The 16,854-nt window shown below is 45.4% G+C and overlaps 1 protein-coding gene across 1 annotated transcript in view; it reads right to left on the bottom strand.

The window, feature by feature from the left end:
- The window catches only part of DNTT (DNA nucleotidylexotransferase), a 334,552-nt gene extending 325,710 nt beyond the window's left edge, over positions 1-8,842 (bottom strand). Inside the window, exon 1 of the mRNA XM_066598828.1 lies at positions 8,640-8,842. Coding sequence (XP_066454925.1) covers positions 8,640-8,842 — 203 coding nt within the window. The remainder of the gene's footprint in view (positions 1-8,639) is intronic.
- Between the last annotated feature and the right edge of the window lie 8,012 nt (positions 8,843-16,854).

The raw sequence follows: 16,854 nt of genomic DNA, 5'->3' as shown, positions 1-16,854 counted from the left end.
CCCCCCTGTTCCTCCCCGCTCTCCCCCGCCACTCCCCGCCGGAACCCGAATCTTTAGAAACGAGCGGGCAGGTACTCGCATAAGGCACTACTCGCTCGAGTAGTTTGCCATAACAAGTACTCTCGCTCATCTCTAACCTCTACAGCACCACCTATTGGCAGATAACTTCCCTATATGTTACTGTTCGACTTTTCAACAGGGCTTAAACAGGTTGTCCCATGAAAGCAAGTGGGGTTTAGCACTTCTGTATGGCCATATTAATGCACTTTGTAATATACATCGTGCATTAAATATGAGCCATACAGAAGTTATTCACTTACCTGCTCCGTTGCTGGCGTCCCCGTCTCCATGGCTCTGTCTAATTTCAGTGTCTAATCGCCCGATTAGACGCGCTTGCACAGAAGGGTCTTCTCCCTTCTGGTCGGTCCGGGCACGAGCTGCGTTCTGGCTCCGCCCCCTTCTACGCGGCAATGCGTAGCTCCGCCCCGTCACGTGTGCCGATTCCAGCCAATCAGGAGGCTGGAATCGGCAATGGACCGCACAGAGCCCACGGTGCACCATGGGAGAAGACCCGCGGTGCATCGTGGGTGAAGATCCCGGCGGCCATCTTGGCTGAAAAGAAGAAAGAAGTTGCAGAGAGGGGATTCGGGTAAGTAAAAAATTTTTGGGGATTTCAACATGTCCCTTGGGTTTGTCCCGCGCTGAACGGAGGGTCTATGCAAAAAAAAAAAAAAACGTTTTGGCGCGGGACAACCCCTTTAACAATATAACTAAATATATAACCAAGAGCAGAGTCTTCTTCAGAAGTAGAAGATTCCCTAATGATGACGTCATGTTTACCTCTCATCAGTGCAGAGCAGGGTACTGGTTTTCTGGGTGAAGGACTTTAATGTGGGGAAGGGAATTTCTCCTTAAGGAAAGCACCAAGTTGGTGTATAGAGTTTTATATAGGCCATGCAATGTTCTCTGGGGAAAAAAAAGTATGAAAATAGGCGATGGAAAAGTACAACCACAGCGCCACCTATTGGAAGGTGACTTACCTATAAGTTAATGTTTGACCTTTTAACAGGCCTTGACAACATGACTAAGGAATCTTCTGGAGAAGACTCTGGCTTGGCTTCTATCCTTAGTCATGGTTTTAAGGATTGTTGAAAGGTCGAACTTTGACTAATAGTAAGTCACTTTCCAATAGGTAGTGCTGTGGAGGTATTTTTCCACCTACGGTTATCATTGTGGGAAAGAGAATGCTTTGAAGAGAAAAATCACATTTAGGCTTTATTCACTTGAGCATATATCGGCCGCGCTTTCATGCCCAGCCGATATACACTGCCCACCTGCATCAGTTTAGATGGGTGTATTCTCGCTGTGTAAAAGCGCCCAACCAGCCAAGATAGCACATTTCAGCTGGGCACCTTTATGTTGGCCAGGAAAGATAGTTCAGGAACTATCTTCCTGGCCGGAATACGGCGGCGGCTCCCATAGACTCCTATGGGAGCCAATGGTAGCTGCCGGAGAAGAGAGATGGGAGGGAGTTTAGCTGTGTGTCTGCTAATCTCCCACCCCCCTTCCCTCCTTCTCTCCGCCTCTTGTCAGCTGTTTGCAACGGGGAGGGCGGGAGAGAGCGGAAGCTAGTTGCTAAGCTCCTGCCCATTCTTGTCCCCTCCCATTGCTGGCGGCTGACAAGGGGCGTAGAGAGGGCAGGAGCTTAGCAGACTAGCTGCTGCCCCTTCTCATCCCCTTCTCTTGCTGAGAGTCGGCGAGGGGGCAGAAAGGGGGAAGACTGTTTAGCAGAGCTAAACTGTCTCCCCCTGCCCAACAGCAATCTGGGCTCAGCATATATGCGCTAGACCCGGGCCTTCTAAATGGGTGCCGAACAACAGATTTGTGCGTCCATTGATGCAATTTGCGGTCACACTGTGGCTGTGACACAGCCGAATGAAAATAGCTACGCTCGTGTGGATGAGCCCTTAGCCCCATTTTATTCCTTACTGTGGTAGCTCCTCAGAACAAAGTCTACATTAACACAAAATGAGGGGAATTCATTGTCAGCAGTTTTCTGGTAGCGTTTCTTCCCTTCTCTTGTTTAAAGATGCGCCAAATTTATCAAAATGTTGCAAGTTGTTGATTAATTTGTTGAATTTAAATATCTGTAGAGATGTGGAGTCACTTGGTACACCGTACAGCTACTGCTTCTTAATTCCTTAATATCAAAAAAACACACTCCACTCAAACCCCGCCCTATTCTAGACACTTTTGAAAAGTGGATTGAGAGGTGCAGCATCTGTTCTTTGGGTGCAAGTCAATAGTGAATTTGTCTAAATTGACTTGTTCCATAAATAAATATGCCTTAAAGGGGTTGTCCCGCGCCGAAACGGGTTTTTTTTTTTCAACCCCCCCCCCGTTCGGCGCGAGACAACCCCGATGCAGGGACGTACAGAAAGCTTACCGGAGCGCTTACCTTAATCCCCGCGCTCCGGTGACTTCTCTACTTACCTGTGAAGATGGCCACCGGAATCCTCTTCCTCCGTGGACCGCAGCTCTTCTGTGCGGTCCATTGCCGATTCCAGCCTCCTGATTGGCTGGAATCGGCACGTGACGGGGCGGAGCTACACGGAGCCTGCATTCTGCACGAGCGGCTCCATTGAAGAGAGCAGAAGACCAGGACTGCGCAAGCGCGGCTAATTTGGCCATCGGAGGGCGAAAATTAGTCGGCACCATGGAGACGAGGACGCCAGCAACGGAGCAGGTAAGTATAAAACTTTTTATAACTTCTGTATGGCTCATAATTAATGCACAATGTACATTACAAAGTGCATTATTATGGCCATACAGAAGTGTATAGACCCACTTGCTGCCGCGGGACAACCCCTTTAATAAGTATAGGTAATTCCTAAGTGTAACTAAGGCTGAGTTCCCCCAAGATAGAAATACAGCGTAAATCTCGTGGCTTGGCCACACGGAAAAGCCGCGAGATCTCCACAGGAGACTTGCAGCTTCGAAACCCACAGTAAAATGCCGTGGCTTTATGAGCGGTTCGGCCGCCAGCATTCTACTGCAGCTTTCTTTCCCCATAGAGAGGAGTGAGGCCCCACCGAGAAAAAAAATAATTGACATGCTGCAGCTGTCAATTATGCGCCGCAGTGCTGGTTTCTCCCAGGTTAGCAGCAAGGGATTGGCCGCCCTGTGTGGACGAAATTTTAGCAAAATCTCGTCAACATGGCTGGCTAATCCCAGGCCTAGGAGCCTCGGGCAGATTTGCTGCACAGAAATTCCGCACGGCATTTCCGCTGCAAATCTGTCCTGTGTGAACCCAGCCTAAAAGTTTTAAAAACTTCTGACATATCATATTGACATATCAGATGTTTTATTCAGTGGGGCTCCAGGTGCTGAGATCCCAACAAATCGCTAAAACAGACAGGTAGGAATGCTCATCTGAACACTTTGCTCATTCTTTTTCAGCAATTGGTGGGAGTCTCAGCACCCAGAGACCACTAATTAAAACATTGTGTTACACTTTAATATAAAAGAAAATGTTTAGTCTTCATGATCTACTTCCCTACCTTCCTTCCTGTTTCCCTTAACTCTCATTAATTATTATTCCTTAATTTCCCTAATTAATCCTTGTTCTTCCTTTCTTCCTTTCCTTCTTTCTTTCCAGTCTTTTCCTTTCCTGTTTACTTTTATTTTTTTAATTTTTCTGCCTTTCTACTCTCCCTTTTTGCCATCAAGTCTTTTCTCCCCCCCCCTCTCTTTTTTCTTCCTTCACCTTCATTCTTAGCTTTTTTTTTAAAAAAAGCAAATATTTGGGTCCTCCATTTTCTTCCATCCCTTCTATCTCCTTCTCTCCTTTCACCCTTCCCCTTCCTTTCTCCCTGCCTTTTCTTCTCTTCATTATTCCTTTCCTTCATTTCCTCAATTAATGTTCTCCTTCCTCCCCTTTCCTTCTTCTTTTCTCCCTCTTCCTTCTTTCCTGCTTTTGCTCCTCTTTTCTCCCACTTCCTCCTTTGCTACCTTTTCTTCTCTTTTCTCCTACTTCCTTCCTTCTCTTTTCTCCCACTTCCTTATTTCTTTCCTACTTTTCTCCTCTTTTACTCCCCTTCCTTCCTTTCCTCTTTTTCTCTTTTGCTCCCCTTTCCTTCATTTTCTCTTTTCCCTTCCTTCCTTCCTTTTCTCTATTTCTCCTCTTTCCTTTATTTTCTTTTCCCCCTTCCCTTTCTCCTCTTTTCCTCCCTATTTCTTCTTTCTTTCCCCCCATATTTGTTCCTTCCTTCTGTCTCTTTTTACCCCCATGTTTTACATAATCCATGTTACTATTCAATGGACTTCACTTTGGGCGATGAATTGTATTCACTCTGAAGTAAAACACTTTGAGTCAGTAATTGAATGTAAAGATAAATACCATTCATGAATGTCACAGCTGTATGCATATGTTCTAACGGAATAAGGACAAAGCACTATTTCATCAGTAGGAAAATTCAAGGCTTACGATATATCTGTATAGCAGTCAATGAACCTAAAATTAGCAGAGCTGTATACAGATACAAAGGACATCTCATGAGTTGATCACGCTCTTCACAGACCTCTTCTTACAGGATGTTTCAGTTAAATGTTTGTTAAGAACAGACACTTATTCCTATTGCATTCTCTAGTAAATACCACAACCCGTTAGGATTTTTCCTGTAGTAAGAACATCAGTTGAAGATAGAACGGCTGTTTCCTGTGGTTTGTCTACATTATATAAAATATTCACATTAATTGTTAATTTTTTACACAGGCGGCAAGACTGGGAATATTGCCATATCCAGACCTAGTGTTGTGGTAGTAGAGGCACTGGAGTTGCTGATCGCAGTGCTCCCCCGATACTTGTACAGCTGTGTCTGCTCTTTGGCAAAGAGAATAAAATATATAAAGCTCTCTCAGCTAAACACAGCAGAAAAGACAAAACTCTAGATAAAAAGTACAAAATAACAGATGCTTCAAAATTATACACAGCAAGTTACAACTTGACCGGTTTTCTTCAGTTTATTGTCCTGGAAGGTGAAACTACCAATGGAGTTTGGCCTTGTTTTGACAACGCTTTTGATGTGTTTTTCAACCGAAACCAGAATAGAATAGAAGAAAAGAGAATATGTGTAAGACATTCCTAATACTTTTCTTCTGGTTTTTGAACTACTCCTAGTTTTGGCAAGGAAATACACCAAATCAAACTTCTAACGATGACCTGTCTGTCCGTGTGTGAGTGAGTGGGTTTGTGAGTGACTTTAGTGCTCCATCCCTGATCACATGACAGTGATGTCATCAAAGGTCCTTCATCCCCAGTGAGGGAGTTACATGCTCCGCCTCTGATCACATGATTGTGACATCATCACAGGTCCTGTACGCACATGGCTGCTGTCCGGCTAGGTCTTCCTTAGTATTGCATAGCAACTGAGGCCACAGGGGGTTTCTAGTCCACCCGTAATCTGTGCAAGGATGCAGGACTTTTGATGACATCACCATCATGTGATAAGGGGCGGAGCATGTAACTCCCTCACTGGCGATGAAGGACCTTTGATGACATCACTGTCATGTGATCAGGGGTGGCGCATGTAAGTCATTCACTCGGGATGAGCATCACAGTCATGTGATAAGGGGCAGAGCATGACGGTGACATCATCACAGGTCCTTCATCTCCCGTGCTGTGCTGCTTCTGATTCCTGTTGTATGGGGTGAACAATGTATGTAGCAGTGCTGTGTGTGTGAAGTAGATGTAGCACAGCGCCACCAGAAACACTGATACTATGATTTTCTAATAATAACTAGTCTACTCCCTATGAATAAGGGTCTGATAAGACAAGCAGTATCCATATAGTCCATGTGGAAGTCATACTATATAGGGGGGTTCATCAAACCTAGAGGTCTGCGAGTCTCAGCTTTCCTCAGCCAAAACAGCTGGGTGTTCTAGTATCCACCCCTGCGGCAATTAACAACACATCATTTTAGGGATTGGTAACTTTTTTATTTTCTCAGTATTGTCTGATGCGGAGCTGCTAGCAGACTTCCCTCAGATAGCACCACCTACCCGGCCAGTTGGTTATATTCTTTATTCAAAAGGAATGGGAAAAAACCTTAAGAAGGACTAAGGCTGTTCTCACATGGGCAATTTTCACGCATGAGTTCTGTCCCAGTCCAAGATGGTCAGAACTTGCAAAGGAAAAGCACTAGATATGAGCGAACGTACTCGTTTAGGGCGATTTCGTAATCGAGCACCGCTTTTTCGAGTAACTGACTACTCGGGCGAAAAGATTCGGGGAGTGCCGGGGGGCGGGGGGCGGCGTGGTGGAGCGGGGGTAGCAGTGGGGAACAGGCAGGAGCTCTCTTTCCCCCCCTACTCCCCTCTGCAACCCCCCACACCCCACACACACCCCCGGCGCCCCCCGAATCTTTTCGCCCGAGTAGTCAGTTACTCGAAAAAAACGGTGCTCGATTGCAAAATCGCCCTAAGCGAGTACGTTCGCTCATGTCTAAAAAGCACCCATTCACTTAAACAAGTTAATTCCCATGTGATTTTTTTCACTTAAATTAAGGGCTTCTTCACACGAGCGTGTTTGCGCAGGTATTTGAGCATGCAAAATCTACCCGCACTAAACACGGAGAATAGAACCATTGATTTCAATGCATTTGTTCTCATAAGTGTGTTTTGCATGCACATTTCGTGCAGGCTCATAAAAATCGGACCTGCTCTATTTTCCTGCGTTTTGCGCAGCAAAAGTGCCATAAAACTTTATGGCAGGTTCGAAGGGTGTGGCACTGCGCAAAATGAAGGAAAAAGAAGACACCTGGACCTTATTAGGCTTAAATAGCCATTCAATTCCACGAAAAGGGTGTGCCACGCACGTGTGAACTGGTCCTGTGCGCACAAAATTACAGTAATATGCGCAGACATGTGCACAACACTCTGATTATGGTTCTCTTCAAACCTCGTTTATGTGTCTATACACTGCGGTGAGTGTATTTGTGCATTCGCTCGTGTGAAGCCACCATCATAGTGCAAGTGTGAAAAACTGTTGCATGCCCTATTTTTGCGTGAATATCCCATTATATTCAATGGGGGAATTTAAAAAAACAGATGTCACTTGCATGCCATGCAAGTGCGATCCATTTTTAACTCATGCTACTATGGGGACTATGTGGAAAAAAAGAACCAGGAAATGCAGTGAATAAAAAATGGATGGAAATCACATGTGAAAATTGCAAAAACACATAACAGCTGTGACCTCTAAAGATGCCTAGTGGTACCATCTAATGTGCTGAGTGGGGAGTGCAGGGAGCAGAGCTGAGTGAGAGCACTGGATGTATGCAGCTACAATAATGAAGCCATACAATGAGCTGGGGAAGCAGAAGTTAACAAGAGGCAGCAAAGGGCGTGTGTTACGGATAGCAAAAGTGGACCCACTGTGCTAACCAGCCAGCCTGGCTTTTGGACCAGACCTGGTGTGCCTCGCAGCTGACTCTAGTTGCAAGATAATTTCACATGGGGAATCTTGCCCTTAGCTAATCAGGAAGATGGCAAGACACCTGCCTAAAAGCAGGGTAGGCGTCCTGATAAGAAAGGTCTCACACTGGAAACTCGGAGTTAACTATCCCTGACAGGACACAGGGACATTGTACTGAACACAGGGCACACAGAACACAGAACAGGACTGACTTACAACAGAGATGGGAACGATACAAAGATTGCGAAAAAATGGACAAACGCATACAGGCTAAAGCACAAGGCAAAAAACGTGTAGGATAAGCAGATACCTGAGCAAATAGACAGAACAGTCCTGTGACACGTCACCTAGAAGTGCTGGGTGTCTGAAACAAACACACAACAATACTGAGGCAAAAATGGAGGATTCCCCGCTCAGCTAAATCAGGAGGTAATTACCAATTAAGTTGCAGCTGGGCTGTAAGCTAGTGCATTGCTGGTAGAAAATAGAAATGAGTTTATTCATACAGAAGGAGCGCAGCAATGCCTGTGTCTGCCTGGAATAGCAAGAGGGCCAAAGACACAGGTAGCAGACCTAACATTGTGCATGGCATTGGTCCTGGTGATATCCTTATCTATGGAGCCTCTCAGAGAGGACCCCAAAAGCAGATTCAGAGAGACGGGCATATGCTTCTATACAGTTGTTTATACAGGCGCGGCCCTGACTGAAGAAATTGGGGCTATGTCTATGAAGGGCCTGTGCCTGCCTCTTGGGAACTGCATGGGGGTCTTCTTTGAGCTTCTCCTAGCTCTACATATATTGTCTTCCTTCATGGTGCACCAAGGACCCCTGGTGTTAGCCCATTCCTCTGTAGTCCTGCCTTGCCCCCTAATCACTACTCCAAGAGTAGACCCAATTCAATGAGAAATTCTGGCCACCTGTTCTTCCAGGTCTGATGATCTGCAAAATACCATCACTCTGATTCTCCCTTACACTCCCAAAATATCAGTGGTGCAGTGCTCAATCCAGACATTTCTGAGCAAGGGGCTGTGTGTTCCTGAAGCATGTCAAATGCTCTGGTTTTGATTTAATAAAGAGAAATTTGGTTATTTCCCTGGTCTCAAAGAACATTTTGTACAAAAGACTGCAGCAACAGTCCATCATTTCAATGTATGGTATTCCTACCTTAATTCATTTGCAATTTGAAAGCCCCGTTTCCTTCCAAGTTCCATCAGAAAATTCCTCCTGCTTGTCCCCATCTTCCTTTCCAAAAGGTACAAGACTATTCCTTTAAATTTGACCTCATAGTGGTAAAAAGAAGTAGAAACATGGACCAGTTTGGGTTTCTTTTTCATAGGAACCAATGCTGGTGTTCTAACCCGGTCCATGATATCAGCTTAATGCCAGTGCAGTCTTGATTATGCCAGCTATTCCACTGGCAGCTGTTTTTTTATATCACCACAAATTAATTTCAGTTTTCCTGCCAGTTTGGTGGTTTGTTTGTACTAGATCTCGTACATCTGCACGGATATTCTCTACAAGTTGAATTATTTTATATCAGCAAATGTCTTAACAGATGTTCTTTTACTTCTATGGCAACAGTAAAACTCCCGCCCTAGTTACATGATGACATTTTTTATCAAACATTTCTGTAATGGTATTCCATGATAATATACTTTGTTATGGAAAAAAAACGTAAATCCTTAGGCCTCATGTCCACGGGGAAAATCAGATCCGCTGCAGATTCTCCATGGAGAATCTGCAGCGGGTCCCTCCTGCCCCGCGGACATGAGCGCAGAAAATAGCAATTTAAAGCATTTACCTTTCCGGCGCGGGCGACGAAGCTCTGCTCTTCCTCACGGCCGGATCTTCATTTTCGGCCGGCGGATGAATTCCTGACGCCGGCGGCACGTCGCCGGCACGTCGTCGACGTGCCGCGCGCATGCGCCGGGCACATCCGCCGAGCCGAAGCAAGGGAGATGCGGCCGTGAGGAAGAGAAGAGCTTCGCGGTCCGCTGCGGGTGAGTAAATGCTTTAAATTCCTATTTTAGGTCTCCCGCGGATCCGGACGGCTTCCATAGGCTTCAATAGAAGCCCGCGGGAGCCGTCCCCGCGGGAGACCCGCATGAAAATGGAGCATGGTCCAGATTTTTTCATGCTCCATTTTTTTTTAAATCACTTTTATTGACGATCCGCGGGTATTTATCTACCCGCGGGTGGTCAATGCATCCCTATGGGATGCGGATCCGCATGCAGGAAATCCGCTGCGGATCCTAAATCCTATTTTCCCCGTGGACATGAGCCCTTAGGAATTTGTGATCAAATTCATACAATTAGACACATGATGCTGAGAGAAGATACATCACTTTCTAACATGTACCAAACCACAATAATCCCGAATAGATGGCCAGCCATTGACCTTCTCTTTTCCGATTTGCTCCATTTATGAAAGGAACTCTCAAGTTGTATGAGCACTAAGTTCATGGGCTCGAAAGACAGGCAACACGAGGAGTGTTTTTTAAACTAAACAACCTTCTTTTTCCCACACTGTCAGTCCTAGAAACTGGTACTTGGATCCTGTGTCAAACTCTTCTCCGCAGTCAGCCAGTGTGCACACCCATAGAGAACAGGGTGTGTTTGTAATGTCTGCAGAGATGAGTCTGCTGAATGGATGTAGTGTTGGTTTCCAGACAACTAGGGAATGGAGAGGCAGTAAGTATAAAAAACACACCTCTGGACTCCACATAAGCCACCCTTTGAGCCCATAAACTTAGTTTATGATACTCATATGATGTTCATGAGCAGAGCTGCTTTAACTATAGGGCAATCTGGTGGGCTAGGAGAGGCCGTAAGCACTGATTCTCTGCGTATTCAGGTAGATCCATTGAGATGACGTAAGACCCTTTTCTGTTTGTCAAGAAAGAAAATACACTCACTTGTTGCACCTCTCCAGAATACACCTTCTTATTTCAAGATAGGTGGTACATGCTGGACACGTCAGTGGCCAATCCTCTCAGACTTTGATACAAAGAATTGGCCAGTGCTATCCACACCCATTACCCCCTACACACACCTTGTTAGGACTTTGCATGTTCCCTAATATTTGCCATCAGGTCTAGGAAGGAGGCCCACTCATGACACCTTGCTCTTGGTCCACATCGTCTTGCAGCTCTGTGCATTGAGTACCTCCAACAGATGTCCAAAGATGCTTCACCTACGCTATGGTACCAAACATGCTAAAGATATGTAAGTGAGGTTGGCCCTCAAAAAAAAGCCAATGTGTGCATATGGATAGTGACTTAAGCATAGGCCTTCCCGTTAAAATTACTCAAGCTCAAAGTAACACCAGGGAAATACATATCCGTCCGCCAGTTGCACATAAGATATTAGACAAGATTTGCATTACTTTTCAACTGTATGTGTAACTGCCACTACTGGTTTGAAATGTTTGGTGGTACTACCACATTTTATAATTAACCCCTTAGTGACCAAGCCTGTTTGCACCTTAATGACAGGTCAAATTTTGGAAATCTGACATGAGTACTTTAACATAGAATAGCTCCGTAAAGGTTTTGCATATCCAAGTGATTCTGACAGTGTTTTTTCGCCACATCTTGTACTTCATTTAGGTGGTGAAAATAGTCTGATATAATGTGTGTGTATATATTAAAATTGCCAATATTGGGAAAATTTTGAAAAAATTATCGTTTTTACTTTATTCTGAATGCATATTTGAAAAAATTTTATGTTTTTTTTTACCATTTCGGAGACATACAAATTTAACACTACTTTTCAGCATTTTGAAGAACACTTTGTTTTCCTGCACCAAGCCAAGATTGCAAAGGCTCATAGGTGTCAGAATGATAGATACCCCTACAAATGACCCTATTTTAAAAACTACACCCCTCAGTGTATTCATGAGGGGTGTCATGGGTATTTTGACCCCACAGTTTTTTTTAAGTAATTAATTCATTTATTTTTGCAAATATGTCATTTTAAAGACATATGCTTTTCCTATAGTACACATGAAAATGAGGATTTACACCCCAAAATGGATACCCCTGTTTGTCCTGTGTTCAGAAACATACCCATTGTGGCCCTAATCTTATGTTTAGATGCACAACGGGGCCCAAAATAAATGGAGTAGTCAGTGTCTTTCAGAACAGAAATTTTGCTTAAAGGCGATTTAGGCCCCATTGCCAACTTGTAGAGTTCTTGAGCGCCCAAAACCATAGAAAACTCCCATAAATGACCCGATTTTGAAAACTAGACTCCTTAACAAATTTATCTATGGGTGTACTGTGTATTTTGATCCCACAGTTTTTTAATGAATTCAAGCAAAGCAAAAGGAAAAAATTGTGATTTTCGGTTTTTTTGGCAATTCTGTCAGTTTAAAAACACCCATTTTTGTACAGCACACGTATGAAGGAAGACTTGCACCCCAAAATGGATACCCCTCTTTGTCCTGTTTTCAGAAATATACCCATTGTGGCCCTGATCTTATGTCTGGATGAACAACGATGCCCAAAATGAAAGGAGTAATCGGTGGCTTTCAGAACATAGATGTTGCTTGAAGACTCTTTAGGCCCCATAGCACACTTGTAGAGTTCTTGAGCAGCCAAAACCATAGAGAACACCCACAAATGACCCCATTTTGAAAACTAGACTCCTTACCGAATTTATCTAGGGGTCTGCTGCCCATTTGGACGCCACAGTTTTTGAATGAATTTAAGCAAAGCAAAAGGAAAAAATTGTGATTTTCGTTTTTTGGCAATTCTGTTATTTTAAAAACAGCTTTTTTTGTACAGCACACATATGAATGAAGACTTGAACCCCAAAATGGATACCCCTGTTTGTCCTGTTTTCAGAAATATACCCATTGTGGCCCTAATCTTATGTCTGCATGCACAACGGCGCCCAAAATCAAAGGAGTAGTCGGCGGCTTTTAGAACATAAATTTTGCTTGAAGGCCTTTTATCCCCTATACCACACTTGTAATGACCCCATTTTGAAAACTCGACCCTTTAACAAATTCAACTAGGGGTGTACTGTATATTTTAACGCTACAATTTTTGAATAAATCTAAGCAAAGCAGTAGGAAAAAATTATGATTTTCATTTTTTGGGCAATTGTGTCAATTTAAAAACTGTTTTTTTTGTACAGCACAAATATAAATGAAGACTTTCACCCCAAAATGGATACCCCTGTTTGTCTCGTGTTCAGAAACATACCCATTGTGGCCCTAATCTACTTACAGGACACATTGCAAGGCCTATAATGAAAGGAGCACCCATTGGATTTCAGGGTACAACTAAATAAATTCCAGGTCCCATTGCCCACTTATAGAGCCATTGAGTGGCCAAAACGATAAAGATCTCCCTCAAATGACCCCATTTTAAAAACTAGACCCCTTAACAAATTCCTCTAGTGGTGTACTGCATATTTGAATGAATCTAAGCAAAGCAGAAGGGAAAAATTATGATTTTCATTTTTTTGGCAATTTTGTCAATTTAAAAACAGTTTTGTTTGTACAGCGTACATAGGAATGAAGACGTTCACCCCAAAATGGATACCCCCGTTTGTCCCGTGTTCAGAAACATAACCATTGTGGCCCTAATCTACTTACAGGACACATGGCAAGGCTTGTAATGGAGGGAACACCCGCTGGATTGCAGGGCACAACTAAATAAATTCCAGGCCCCATTGCCCACTTGTACGGAATAAAAATTGACTCCCTAAAAATCATCCCCCCCCCCCCCCTTCCTCTGCAGCCTTTTCAGCGTTCCCCAAATCTTAGATAAAAGTCATAATGTGAACTGTGTGGTATTTCTGAAGACAGGGGTAATTACGGAGGCTGGTTGGGATGGGTACATGGGGCAATAAAACCGGGTATCCCCCCTCCTCTCATGCTTTTTGAGGGGTTATTTTGTGACCTCAGTGGCGGTTATGGGGTGTAAAAAGTTGCGCTCTGTGAGTCTCCGTAAGCTTGATGAGGTGCGGCGGTCTCACACAGAAGGCGCTCAACAAGCTGCTCCTGGAACTGCAGGAAGGCGAGCGTTCCCGGGGCATCTTGTAAATTACGGATTACAGGTAGCGGTCTGAATAACGCCGGGCTCACGTAGCCGTAGGTGGAATCCGCTTGCGGAGGCCCGCAGTGGATCCCAGCTGTGAGCCCGGCTGTGACCCTGCGTACGGCCGCTTAATGTACTGCGCATAACTGCCTACTCACACTGGCGGTCATGCGCAGTACACCTTTTTTTTTTTTGGATTTCCCGCGCCGTCACTTAGCAATGACGTGGGTACCTGCAGCCCATACACAATGTAGTTGCAAATGGGCTGCGGGTATATCTGCGACCATGGAGCACAATATGTTGCGGATCTGTGCAGTAAAATAGAACCTGCTGCATTCTCTTTTCTGCGAGTGGATTACGCAATTCCGACCCGCTAATGTGAGCGGAATTGTGTAATCCAATGCAATTGATCTGCGTATTACTGTGGATCAGACGCATGCGGAATCCATAATTCCTATCTGGTCATGTGAGACTGGCCAAAGGTAGATCGCTACCTTTTTATCTCGTGACCGGGGACCATTTACTGCTCCAGGCTTTCGGCGACTGTTGGTCGCTGGGAGCCAGGAGATTTTAAGTTTCCTGGGCTCCCCGACTCCTGCGCATGTGTCCGGCATTTTGCCGACGGTCGCATGTGCAGAACGCATCGGTGAGGGAAGATGAAACTTCAATTTTTTTAAAAACTTTTACGTGTTCGCCATTATCCATTGGATAACGATGAATAAGTGATCAGGAACCACTCACCACGGGCCCCCATGAAATCTCCAGGCTCTTGTCTCAGTTTTGTAGCCAGGAACAGGGAGAATTTAAATTACCCTGGCAATCCACGGCATTTGCGCATGCGTCCACCATTTTGGCGACGGGCACATGCATAATCTGTGGTAAGGTCTACTGATAAATCCGAGGGCCTTAGGTACATAATTTCATCCTCCCTCATGGATATGATCTATGAGGGGAGATGAAATGTAAGCTTTTTAAACTTTTTAAATTTTTTTTTTTTTACACTCTTTTTTTTACTTTAACCCTTTCCAGTCCAATGTCGGGCCTGCCCCGACATCATCATTTTCCTCCACAGCTCCGATGTCGGGGCAGGCCCGACACTGCAGTGCAGGAGTGGATCTTCACCCGATCGTCAGGCACATCGGGTGCAGATGCACTCCTTTACTGGTCGTCATCGAGGACCCCCGAGGAGAAGGCAGAAAGGGTTTTTAACCCTTTCTGCCCACTTCTTTATACATTACATAGCGCTCAATTAGCGCTATGCAATGCATAGATTCCGGCCGGCGATCATGTGACCGCCGGTGTTACCTGACCCCCGGCGGTCACATGAACGCCGAGCCGGGAGCCTGCACCGTGCAAGGACCTGCTTACCTGACCAGCGTCTTGTGCATTCTCCTTCTGTCTCCCGACCCGGCGATCATGTGACCGCCAGGTGTCACCTGACCCCAGCGGTCACATGATCGCCGAGCCGGGAGGCAGAAGGAGAATGCGGAAGACGCCGGTCAGGTAAGCAGGTCCCTCCCTGCACCCTCCTGAACTCTGTCAGATCAGGAGGGTGCAGGGAAAATGTATTTTTTCTCACCCATTCTCCCAGCTCCAATTTATTTGGAGCTGCGGAGAATGGGTGAGAAAAAATAAATGGATTGGAAAGGGTTAAATGATCATTGTTATCCATTAGATAACAGTGATCATGTCTCCGGTATAATCTCTCTGCTCCTGGTTACACATTGCAGCCAGGAGCAGAGGGATTTTGAATTTCCCGGGGCATGTGTCCCTCTGTGCATCTGCCCGATCAATGACATCGGGCACGCATGCGCAGAAGGGGACTTCAGGTCCCGGAACACCGGGACATCGCGGAGGACCCGAGGTGAGTATTTCCACCTCCCCCATGGATCCTATCCATGAGGGGAGGTGAAATTTGCACTTTTTTTTCACTTTTCCAAACATGTTCGTGATCGCCGCTATCCATTGGATAGCGGCAATCAAGGGCCCGGGGACCGCTCACCGTGGTCCCTGGTGACATCTCCTGGTTTTTGCAGCTACCTTCAGGAGCCGGGAGCCAGGAGATTTTAAATTTGCCGGGGCTCCCGGCCTTCTCCGATGCGCGTGACATCATCCATCTGACGCACATACGCAGAAGAGCAGCGGCGGGTCTAGGAGGACAAGATCAGCGGGGGACAACGCGGAGGACAGGGGTAAGTAATCTCAGCTGCCCGCATGGATCCAATCCATGAGGGCAGCTGAATCTTAAACTTTTTTTAAACTTTTTTGCACTTTAATGCGATCGGCGCTATCCATTGGATAGCGCCGATCGCATTGCCGGGGGGGACTGCCCGCAGCCCAGGATGACAGCTCCATGCTGTCGGCTACCTACGGGCACTGACAGCATGGAGCTGTCAGGTCCATAGCCTATGTGGCTTTAATCCCTGCAGGACACATGTTTTTACGTCCTCAGGGTATAAAGCCCACTTGGGCAGGACGTAAAAGTACAATGGGCTGGTCACTAAGGGGTTAAGGTGTATTGCCGATTTTTGTCATTTATAAAAGATTGTTAAAATATTCTGCATGCATTAGAGTTGCGCATATCCTTAGTTAGAAACGCCACAGGGTTCCGTTTTCCAGCGCCGTTCAGGGAACAGGAAAGGGGAATCCCCTGGCCGAATTGGTCCATTTTTGATAGAACCGTAAAGCGTCAAATGGACCCAATTGACTCTAATGGGATCTGTTCAATTTCCGCTCAGCTGCCCGGCATTTTACTGGAAGAGAAGGCACTGCATGCAGCGCTATTCCTTCCAATACATTGTTCCGGATCTATGATGCAACCTTCGAACAAGGTTCCAGTGCAGACGTGAACCCAGCTTAAGTGAAGTTGTCCAACCTTTCTGTAATAACTTCATATCTATTACTGGAAGCGGCTATTGCCAACCTATTCTCCAGTTCTGTTATAATAAATATATAGCTTTGTAAGCCCAGTGTCCACAACATCTTGTGTCGCCAGCCCCTACCACGCCATGTACATGTACAAAATAGACATAATCAGGCCTGAAATATACTCTGATGATCACATAACCCAGACCCAGTATTGGGGACCCCTACCAAATTTTTACCCGATCCCCACCAATTTCGATCCAGCCCAGCTTTAACTCTTATTCATACCAAAAACATCTACGATGTCGAAAAAACTAAATTTGTATCCCGCATCCCAATATTATATCGGTGAATATATTACGTGCCTTTTGGAAAGTTTTCTGATCCCGTGGCGCCTTTGTACTTTTCGCGAGGTTATAACCCCTTTGAGCACGCCGATAATTTGTCGTAGGAGAGATTGATAC

This window comes from Eleutherodactylus coqui, chromosome 4, assembly GCF_035609145.1.
Source record: "Eleutherodactylus coqui strain aEleCoq1 chromosome 4, aEleCoq1.hap1, whole genome shotgun sequence".
Taxonomy (NCBI): domain Eukaryota; kingdom Metazoa; phylum Chordata; class Amphibia; order Anura; family Eleutherodactylidae; genus Eleutherodactylus; species Eleutherodactylus coqui.
This window is presented reverse-complemented; position numbering and strand designations above follow the sequence as displayed.